The sequence below is a fragment of the Nicotiana sylvestris genome, chromosome 10 (assembly GCF_000393655.2).
Source record: "Nicotiana sylvestris chromosome 10, ASM39365v2, whole genome shotgun sequence".
Classification (NCBI taxonomy): Eukaryota; Viridiplantae; Streptophyta; class Magnoliopsida; order Solanales; family Solanaceae; genus Nicotiana; species Nicotiana sylvestris.
The window spans coordinates 24473954-24485088 of record NC_091066.1 but is presented as its reverse complement, the minus strand read 5'-3'; the positions used below and the strand labels follow the sequence as shown (position 1 = coordinate 24485088).

The following is an 11135-nucleotide window of genomic DNA, read 5'->3' as shown; positions in this document are numbered from 1 at the left end:
CCCCCCCCCCTCTTTTTGTCTTTCAACCTTTAAATGTAACAAAGTATTAAATACGAAGGAGTGTTATTACTTTCATTCTCCTTATCTTTCTGGGTACTTTACAATCTATCTATCTCTCTCTCTCTCTCTCTATATATATATATAAAAGAGGGACATAAAGGAGTGAGTTGACACATCTCTTTGGCCAGCAATGCTATTTATCTTTTTTGTCATTTTACTTCATTTTTCATGGTTAAAAAAATAATTAATTCAGGGGGTTACAAATTCAACTACTGTTACGTTTCAAATTCTATAACTATGAAAAACTATACAGCTAAACACTCGTGCCCTTTACCGTTACAACCTTTCAGATTATTTATTTATACTCTCTAAGGTCTCTGCCTCCCCTCTATATATCCATTCACAAAGTCAATCTATTCATGCTTGAAATAAACATTAGTCATGAATAGAGGAGATCAGATCACAGTCACAAATTTTGAGGGAAAAACTTCCATGAAATGGCTACGAAGGTTGGTCTCCACGTTCCAAAACCTCTCCATTGCACATATAATTCCTTTTCAATCTGTAGTTCTTTTTTCCTTTTCACCATTACGATTTTATGTTCATACGTAGATCTCCTAAATACAAACTTGACCTAATTAGTCGTTTCCTCTTCGTTGTAGATATAGAAGCTTCATAGAGGATACTGTTTATTGTTGCTTCACTGAATCTTAAAGGTGGTAAGTTGTAACAATTATTGTGATTCGTCATTGGAGGAAGAGAAGTTGACGATCATTTTGCTAAAAGATCATTGACATCGATCTGTTGGTGTATCTGATTTCTGATTTATCATAGGAAGGCAGAGAAATAGAGAAGAGACTGACTATTTACGGTGAAGAGGCTGTGAAAACTTTATCAGTTACCTTTGGAAATAGTAGGTAACATTAAAAAATTAAGGTACTTTGCAATGACTAGTATTTGCTTTTTTAAGTTTGCTACTTAGTTTGAAAATTTTAGTATTTTAATATATAAATCAGTATTTTTTAATTTATATATATTGATTAACAAATTAAAAAAAATTAAGTACCATGATGGGAGTTATGCCATGCCTAGAGGCTTATACGTCTTTACTTATGGTTCTCACACCCTCGCCTTGAAATCACGCCCGAGTTTGGTGGCTTTGTACTTCTTATGGTCATGAGAAGCAAAAATTAAATTTTTGCAAGTGGTTCGAATTTGCATTATCATCTAATGCCTAGAATTGGAGATTATAGTAATGATTCATTATTTTATTTCTAATGATCTTTTGTTTGTTCTCTTGCTTATGTCATCATTAAAACAAGTTACATATTTTGTTATAGGAATTATGAAATTCCAAAATATAAGGAGTGCATTTGTCTGCCCTCCTTATAGGGATTATCTTAGTACATATTTCATTATTTTGTTATAGGGATTATGGATCGTTAGTATTCACTATGAAATTCCGAAATATAAGGAGTGTATTTGTCTGCTAATTGAGTTATTAGTGGAGTTTTCAGGACATTATTAGAGGTGCTTAATTTTCCTCCCTTTACCTATATTGCCAACGATGAGATTTTTGTAATGAAATGATAACTGCGAAGAAATCAAGTCCTAAGGTTTAGTATTAGCGCTGCTAATGTCACGAAATACATTCAAGTAAACTCAATAAGTTAAGTTCCATAGTATGAGTACTCATTTATGATAATGATCCTAATGGAATATTTACGTACTACTATAAGATCTTTTGAATTTTCCCTTTCCACATTAAATTTTAAGGAGGTGGGAGATTAGAAGAAAAAAAAGAAACAGAGAAAAAAGGCAATAAGGTCGGAAAAGGAAAAAAGACAGAGAAAGCAATAACACAATTTTTGCATAACCTACGACAGATTCTTGCACAATTGCTATTACCTTTTTTCTTTCTCATTTTGTATGTTACATATTAGGAAATATTCAGTTCGTTAACTCAATGACGCCTTTAATAAACGCGCAACGCGCGGGTGCATTTACTAGTTGTAAATAATTGTCCAAGTCTCAGGACTTAGTCGTAACTAAAACAACTCAAGTTGTTGTGAGAATTTCCACACACACTGCTTCTCATTGCTGTACTAACTGTAGGTTAGTATTTATAGTACAAAGGCTATACTGTTAGGATGAGATGAGATCCCATGTTATTAGGGATTACATTACAACAGAAATAGTTTCAATCAAATCTGAGTTGATTGTGATGAGGCCTTATCCGTATTATCCTCTCTACGCCCCGCAAGATCGGCTCTACTGGACGGAGACCGATCTTGGAAATAAAGTCAGTGAACAACTTCTTTGACAGGGGCTTAGTAAGAGCATCGGCAAGCTGTGCAACAGATGAGATGTGGCTCACTTGAATGTCTTTCTTTTCAACTTGATCACGAACGAAATGGAAGTCTATAGCGACATGTTTCATGCAACTATGGAATACAGGATTCTTGCACAGAGAACCAATGGGGTGTGGGGAAGAGGAAGATGAAGCTCACGTTGAAGGTTGACAAGCCAATTTATTTCAGCTACAGCAGCTGCAACTGCACGATACTCTGCCTCAGTAGAGGATCGTGCGACTGTACGTTGCTTCTTAGAACTCCAACTAATAGGATTGCAACCTTGGAGGATAATATAAGCTGAAGTTGAAGCACGAGAGATAGGGTCCCCACCCCAATCAGTGTCAGCATATGCAATAAGCTTTGTGAAGTTGACAGTCGAAGATGTAAGCCATAGGTGATAGTATGTTTGAGATAGCGAAGAAGACGCTTTGCTGCTTGCCAGTGTTTCTGTAACGACCCGACCGGTCGTTTTGAGCTTTTGCGCTTCGCTCGCCAGTTCTCGGGCATGACTAGCCCCGTGTGATGTATTATGACTTATGTAAATCATTGGTTTTGGTTTTCAGGGTAATCGGAATAAATTTGGAAGAAAAGTTCTCAGTTTGAAGCTTAAAATTTGAAAGGTTTGACCAAGATTTGACTTGTTAGTAGATGAACTCGGATTGAAATTTTTATGATTTGGTTAGCTCCGTTAGGTAATTTGGGACTTAGGAGCATGGTCGGAATGTGTTTTGGGGGTCCGCAGAAAGTTTAGCCTTGAATTGGCGAAATTGAGATTTTAGCGTTTTCCGGTTGATAGGTGAGATTTTGATATAGGGATCGGAACAGAATTACAGAAGTTGGAGTAGGTGCGTTGTGTCATTTGTGACGTGTGTGCAAAATTTTAGGTCATTCGGACGAGGTTTGATAGACTTTTTAATCGAATTCGGAATTTGGAAGTTTTTGAAATTTCTTATGCGAGGAGACTACTTTGGAAGCTTATATCTCGAAATCCATAAGGAATCTGAAAATTTGCAAAACATGAAAGTTGTAGACCTTGTATTTTAGTTTCCATAAAGTTAAACCATTCATAAATTCGGTATTTGTATAGAAAGTTGTGACAGATTTAGTGAAGGTTGGTACTATCTTTTGTTTTGGCCGGAAATAATGAGCAAGTTTATATTCGGGAGTTAGTCATTTTTATTCATTCTTGAAGATTTTAGAGCTCGGAAAAAGCGATTTTCAACAGATTTTTCAAGGGGAAAATTGGGGTAAGTGTTATATATCCGAAAGTGATTATATTTCATAAATCTATGGTTATATTCATCATTTAATTCGGATTTAAATGGAAGAAATTGAAATTTTTGCAAAACTTTTCAAAAAATGAAAAGTTAAGATTTGGAGGTCGAGTTGTTGTCGGATTTTAGTAATTTTGGTATGGTTGAACTCGTGGTGGAATGAGTTGTCAGATTTTGTGAGTTTCGTCGGATTCCGAGGCGTGAGCCCAAGGGTCGGGTTTGGCCAATTTCGGGATTTTTGATGTAATTTGATAATTTTCGCTTGGGCTTTGTTCCTTTAGCGTATGTTGATGATAATATACCAATTTTGGTTAGATTTGGAGCATCCGGAGGTCGATTCGAGAGGGCAAGGCATCGCGGGCTAGAGTTTGGACCGGATCGAGGTGAGTAATAATTTTAAATGTGGTCCTAAGGGTATGAAACCCCGGATTGCACATCGTGGTGCTATATTGAGGTGACACACATGCTAGATGACGAGTGTGGGGTCGTGCACCATTAGGGATTGTGACTTAGTCCATCCCGAATGACTGTTTTACCGCGTATTTGATCGAAAACCGTTTCCTATCATCATGTTTTGGGCTGAATGCTATATTTGGGCTTCATGCCAACTCTTTGGACCCTTAGGGGATTTTTACTAATAATTCCTCACTGTTTTGACTAAACCTGTTAATCGGGTCGGGCTGACCCATTTTTAGCCCGGTTCGGCCTAGGTCAGACAGTCATTGTAGCATATAGGGTGGGCTGGGACGGGTTGGACTGGGAGCGGGTTTTAGACGAACACATTTTGGATATCGGTGCACTGAAACCCGCTAATACCGCTAATCCGTTAACGGGCTACAGCCCAATTCAGCTCGTTAACGGGTTAAAAAAAAATTTAATTTCTTGTAATTTGTGTACCATTGCTAACAAAATTTAATTAAAAATAATAATAATTAGCACAGCCCGCCCGAATCCGTTAAGCCCGAACCCAGAAGGGCCAACAAAAACCCGCAAACTCCCAACCCGCTATCAGCCCGCTAACCAACCCGATCCGTTAATGAACAGGTTGGTTTTTTTTGTTCAGCCCATCCCAGCCCGCCCGTTAAACACCTCTAGTTTTGACTTTATACTTGTACTCAATCATGCTATATTCTACTGTTTTCATAACTCAGCCATGTTTACTCTGTTTTAACCCATTAAATGATATTTTAAATGATAATTTGGGCTGAGCATCATGTTTTTCTGTTGCCCGAGGGGCTTCTGAGATTCTGACTGAGTAAGGCCGAGGGCCTGTGTTGTGAGGATACTTTGGGTCGGGCTTCATGCCGCAGCAGTGATACACTGATTATGATTATGAGGCCGAGGGCCTGAGATTGTATGCCACGAGGTGGTTTGTTCATATGAGGCCGAGAGCCTGCTGATTATGCCACAAGATGGCTGGATATTGCGCTTGGGCCATAAGGGGCCCCTCCAGGAGTCTACACACCCCCAGTGAGGGCGGGTACCCATTGTGATATAAGTTATAGCCCGAGGGGCTGGTATTGTTCCATAATATTAGCCTAGGGGCAGATTCTATTGACATTGTGCCCGAGGAGCGGATTCTTATGTGTTTATCTGTTCTAGCTGCTTTGCATTTAATTGCTTAACTGTTAACGATAGATCTTAAATGTTCTTGCCTGATGTTTTGATGATCTAACGAACTTACTACTAAGAACCAGATAGGGAACCTGACCTACTTGGATTGCTACAAGCGTTAACAGATTTTAGCTAAAGATAAATTGCTACAGCTTCAGGAACTAGGAACCAAACAAGGACCTAATGCTCTTGAGGGTTCCGCATAGCAGTACAAAGTCATTTGGACACAGCTGGAAATGAAGTGACCGACGACACTGTCTCAGCCGCACTTCACCACACTGTCAGTCCACTCATTCTCTAACCAAACAAAGTATTCACATCATTTCATGTGATGTGATCAAGATGTACCAAATGAGCTTTATACAAAAACATCACTGGAAGGTTTCTGTTTCTCATTCAAACCTCTTGCAAAAACAGAAAAATCATCCTCTCAAGCTTGAAGAACAAGGTTGAACGCCACTACGGACCAGTTCTTAAAAGACTGATTGATTGCTGTCCTAGTTGAGTTGTAACCTTGTTATTATACTTACTATATCTCCTAAATAGCTTACTTAGAAACATACTGATTAGGAATCCTCTTGTAAATCCGTAAACTCGTTGAGTTTATATTGTGACTAGATTTAGTCATAAGGAACAGTCTTTGTAATTGTAGAGTTACAAAATGGCTTGTGGTGATAACATCACAAGTTAGAAAAAGCCTTTGTAACTAGGATAGTCACAAAGTGGCTTGTGGTAAAGGTAACACAAGTTAGTTGAGTAAATCCGTTGCAATAAGAAGTATTGTAAAGTGGCTTGTAATAGGTAAGATTACAAGTTAGTGAAGTTAAAAGCCTACAGGTGTAGGTCGTGTTTTTTTGATCCGATTGTGCGGGATTTTTCCACGTAAAAATCCTCTGCCTCATTTACTTACTACTTTACTAAGTGCTCTCAGTAGAATCTTGTAGAGGACCAGGTACTCTACGATTTGGTGGATCCATACAAACTAACAATTGGTATCAGAGCTGGTTCCTCCTATCAGGCTAACACCTAGGAAGGATCCTCATGGCGGCTCCACTAAATTTTGAAGAAGGTCAATCCATATACCACCCACCCAAGTTTGATGGAAAATGCTATTGGTGGTGGAAAGCTAGAATGCATGATTTCCTCATGGCTGAGGATTGTGAGCTTTGAGATGTCATTTGGGATGGTCCGTTTGTTCCGATCAAGGTACTAAATGAATTTCCATTTTCAAATTAAAAAAACCAGCAAAGAACACACTGAAGCAGATAAAAAAACGGTAGAGAAGAATTTTCGTGCCAAGAAAATTCTGGTATTTGGTTTAGGACCTAAAGAGTACGACAGATCTCTACATGCGACACTGCCAAGAAAATATGGGAGGCTTTGCAAATTGCTTATGAGGGAACTACACAAGTAAAACAAGATAAACCTAATACTGGTGATAGTTCCATGATGGCAGTTGAAGGCGAGGAGATTGTATATGACTCAACGCTTGCTTTTATGGCTCAATCAGATAATGATGAAGACAATGGCAACAAAGGGGTAAACTTCACGGATGTTCAGAAAAATCTGAAATCCTACTCTCCAAAAAAACTCATGTGTTTAGTTGATGTTTTAATTACTGCCTTTTGTAGTCTTGCGGAGGATAGGGATTCCTTGTTCTTAGAACTAGAAGAATCTGAACATACTAGAGAAGACTTGGTGGTTGCAGTTACTGATCAAAAGAAAACCATTGAAACTCTTAGAAAAGAAAAGAGTGATCTGTTGGCAGTGTAGACTAAAGGGAACTAATAGTAAAGCCATTGACTAAGTCAAAACCTGAAAGCTCTGAAAAAGGAAAGGAGATAGTTAGTGAGGAATATTTTAGGCTTGAAGATAAGGTGAAGGCCTTGAGATGTAGGATGTGTGCTGAAATTGAGAAAAAACGAGCTCCTCCAAGCCAATCTAGAAAAAGTAATGAATGATCTTGAAAGGTCTCTAAAGTGGACCTGGTCCTTAGAAGCTACCACTGCCTTGCTCACTAATGACAGTGAAAAAAGGCGAGGAGTAGGGTTCCCAAGGGAGAAAACTCCTCACAACCCTCACACTAAGAGCGCCACTACATCTGATAACTGGCCTCGTACCCAATGTGAGAACACTGGGCACTTCAAGGAAGGTGTCCATGCCAAGAATCAATCAGTACCGAAAGACAAAGTGGCTGCTGAAACTGTGACCACAAAAGAGGGACCAGGTTCCACTCACAGAAAACGCACATTACCTGCATGGACTAAGAGATCTCTTATTCATCCTTTTGGTTACTATAAGGGACCCAAACTTATTTGGGTTCCTAAAACTAACTCCTAATCTCTTGTTCAGGGTACAGTGAAGTTAAGCGGTCAACAATGGTTCATGGATAGTAGATGTTCGAAACACATGACTGGGAACACCACAGACTTTCTTTCACTAAAAGCCCTGCAAGGAGGGAGTGTATCCTTTGGCAACGACAAAAAGTGATACATTTTTGGAGTTGAAAAAGTTGGGAAGTCACTCACTCACTCTATTGAAAATGTGTACTATGTCAATGGACTTAAGTACAGTATTCTGAGTGTCTCTCAAATTTGTGATAAAGGAAACAAGGTGGAATTCTTGTCCAAAATATGTACAGTCACTGACCTTGTGACCAGTGAAATAGTTCTGGTGGCCAAAAGATACAAGAACATCTATGTTGCTGATTTTGAATCTTTATAGAGTGGTGATCTGAGTTGTCGGAAGGCGGTTGACGATGATGCTGAACTATAGCACAGAAGACTAGGCCATGCAAGCTTTTCCCTTCTGAACAAACTAATTCAGAAAGACCTGGTCCACGGTCTGCCTATGTCACAATTCAAAACTCAAAAAGTCTGTGATGCTTGTGCTAGAGGAAAACATGTAAAGTCCTCCTTTAAGTCAAAAAGAGATGTAAGCACCTCAAAGCCGCTTGAGCTTCTGCATATGGATCTGTGTGGACCTATGAGGGTGCAAAGTAGAGGAGGAAAGGGATACATTTTCGTAATCGTGGATGACTATTCCAGATTCACATGGACTCTATTTCTCAGAACAAAAGATGAAACTATTGAAGTATTTGTGGCCTTTGTGAAGAAAATCCAGGTGAAGATGGAGTCTAGAGTTGTATGCATTAGATCAGATCATGGGACAGAATTTGACAATGTCAAATTTGATGAATTTTGCAATGAAAATGGCATCACTCACAACTTCTCAGCTACCAAAACTCCACAGCAAAATGGAGTAGTAGAAAGAAAGAACAGAACTTTGGAAGAAATGGCAAAAACAATGCTGATTGACAGTGGACTTGTAAAGAACTTCTGGGCTGAAGCTGTCAACACTACCTGCTACTTAGTGAACAGGTGCATGATCAGATCAATTCTAAACAAGACCCCGTATGAATTGCTGAATGGAAGAAAACCCAAGCTGGCTTACCTAAGAACATTTGGATACAAATGTTATGTTCTCAACAATGGAAAGGATCAGCTTGGTAAGTTCGATGCCAAAAGTGACGAAGGGATATTTCTTGGCTACTCTTCTCAAAGCAAGGCTTACAAGATATATAACAAGCGGACTCAATGTGTTGAAGAAAGTGTCCATGTTATTTTTGATGAATTTCATCCATCATTTGAGATGAGTGATAAGGAAGATCAAGATGGAAAACCCTTGCTTGTTCCTGGTGAAGTCATCAACATGACAAACGGAAAGGCAGACATGATGAGTCAAGTGATGGAGCCAAATGAAGATAATGCTGCCTCATCATCAACAAAACCCAACACTTCAATTACAATCACTGAAGCTGAAAAAAGAGTGGTTGATGCGGTTCAAGAAACTCCACTGGCATCTGAGAGAAGGATAGAGGAGAATCAGCCAAAAATACCTTCTTCCTCTCAGAATGAACCTCAGACATCTAATTGGAGACATCAAAGTTCCCACCCTATAGACAACATAATCACTCCTCTAGATTCCGGAGGTCAAACCAGGTCAAGAGCTAGAAATTCCCTTACCTTATCAGCCTTTCTCTCCTAGATTGAACCCAAGAACATCAAGGAAGCCTTAAAAGATGTAGATTAGATTATAGCCATGCAAGACGAGCTACATCAGTTTGAGAGAAATAGTGTGTGGCACCTGGTACCCAGACCCCCAGATAGAACCATTATAGGAACCAGGTGGGTATTCAAAAACAAGCTCAATGAACATGGAATTACCACAAGGAACAAGGCTAGACTAATGGTCCAAGGCTACAATCAGGAGGAAGAGATTGACTATAATGAAACATTTGCTCCAGTGTCTCGCATGGAAGCCATCAGAATTCTTATCGCCTTTGCTTCTCATATGGAATTCACTTTGTTCCAAATGGATGTCAAAATTGCATTTTTGAATGGACTGCTTAAGGAAGAAGTCTATGTGAAGCAACCCCCTGGGTATGAATATCATGAGCACTCTGAATATGTGTTCAAATTGGACAAAGCTCTGTATAGGTTAAAGCAGGCTCCTCGGGCGTGGTATGAAAGATTGTCAAAATTTCTCTTAGAAAATGGGTTTAAGAGAGGGAAAATTAACAACACTCTTTTCTTAAAGAAATGAGGAAGGAACCTGCTCATTGTTCAGGTTTATATTGATGATATCATTTTTGGAGCAACAACTGACTCTCTGTGTGAAGAATTCACAAAACTTGTGGGAAGTGAATTTGAAATGAGCATGATGGGGGAATTAAACTTCTTCCTGGGTCTTCAAGTAAAATAGTCCCCAAAAGGGAACTTCCATTTGTCGGCAAAAATACATCAGGGAACTCTTGAAGAGGTTTGACATGGAAGCATCAAAAGTGATAAACACTCCCATTGCAACTGCCACTCGATTAGACATGGATGAAACTGGATCTCCTGTGAATCAAAAAATGTATAGAGGCATCATTGGGTCTCTCCTCTATCTCACTGCCAGTCGACCTGATATTGTTTTTAGCATGGGGCTGTGTGCGAGGTTTCAATCAAATCCCAAGGAATCTCACTTGAAGGATGCCAAAAGAATACTGAGATATCTCAAAGTCACGCAGGACCTGGAGCTATATTATTCATCAGGTGTCAGTTTTAGTCTGATTGGGTATGCTGATGCAGACTATGCAAGTTATCTTGTGGATAGAAAAAACACTTCTGGGATGGCTCACTTCTTAGGATCATGTCTTATCTCTTAGGGGACAAGGAAGCAAAATTCAGTGGCTCTTTCGACAGCTGAAGCTGAATATGTAGCTGCAGTGTCCTGCTGTGCTCAGCTTTTGTGGATCAAGCAGTAGCTAGAGGATTTTCGAGTTCTCACTGAGAGTGTGCCTCTCCTATGTGACAACACCAGTGCTTTCAACATGGCAAAGAATCCGGTTCAACATAAACGGACCAATCATATTGATGTGAGGCATCATTTTCTAAGAGATAATGTGGAGAAAAGGTTGATATGCATGAAGTTCTGCAGCACAAAAGATCAAATTGCAGACATTTTCACCAAGGCACTAAGTAGGGAACAGTTTGAAAGAAATAGAGTAAAGCTGGGACTGTTGAAGCCAAATTAAGAAACTGATTCCTCTTTTGCTGGCTCGTATTCTTGAGAAATAATTAGTTCAAAATGTTTTCTGGCCCTGTCTCACTCACTTTAATACCGTTGTAGGTAGACACGCATGATAGGCATAGAAGTAGTATATGCAGTACATGACTGAGAAAAGAGGATTAATTCTTTTAAAAAAAGGGGATGAAGAAAATGTTTTTCAAGAACCATGTTCTTGTACTAAAGGTTAATAGTTCTGTGCATCTATTTTAATACACGTCTTAAAAAGGTACAAAATACAACTGCCATATCATCAACTTTTCAGATCCTATTGTCACGTCCC

The 11135-nt window shown here is 39.1% G+C and overlaps 1 protein-coding gene across 1 annotated transcript; it reads left to right on the top strand.

Annotated features, from left to right (window-relative positions):
* Window positions 1–10070: 10070 nt before the first annotated feature.
* On the top strand, window positions 10071–10550 carry LOC138879101 (secreted RxLR effector protein 161-like). The gene is made up of 2 exons (XM_070158679.1): window positions 10071–10391; window positions 10452–10550. Exons 1-2 carry the CDS (start codon window positions 10071–10073, stop codon window positions 10548–10550), a joined length of 420 nt encoding a protein of 139 aa, XP_070014780.1.
* The last annotated feature ends 585 nt before the right edge of the window (window positions 10551–11135 follow it).

Coding starts and splice junctions, on each gene's coding strand:
- LOC138879101 (XM_070158679.1), top strand. CDS start 10,071: ATGGAAGCATCAAAAGTGATAAACACTCCCATTGCAACTGCCACTCGA. Junction 10,392..10,451: donor CAGACTATGCAAGTTATCTT/GTGGATAGAAAA, acceptor CTTATCTCTTAG/GGGACAAGGAAGCAAAATTC.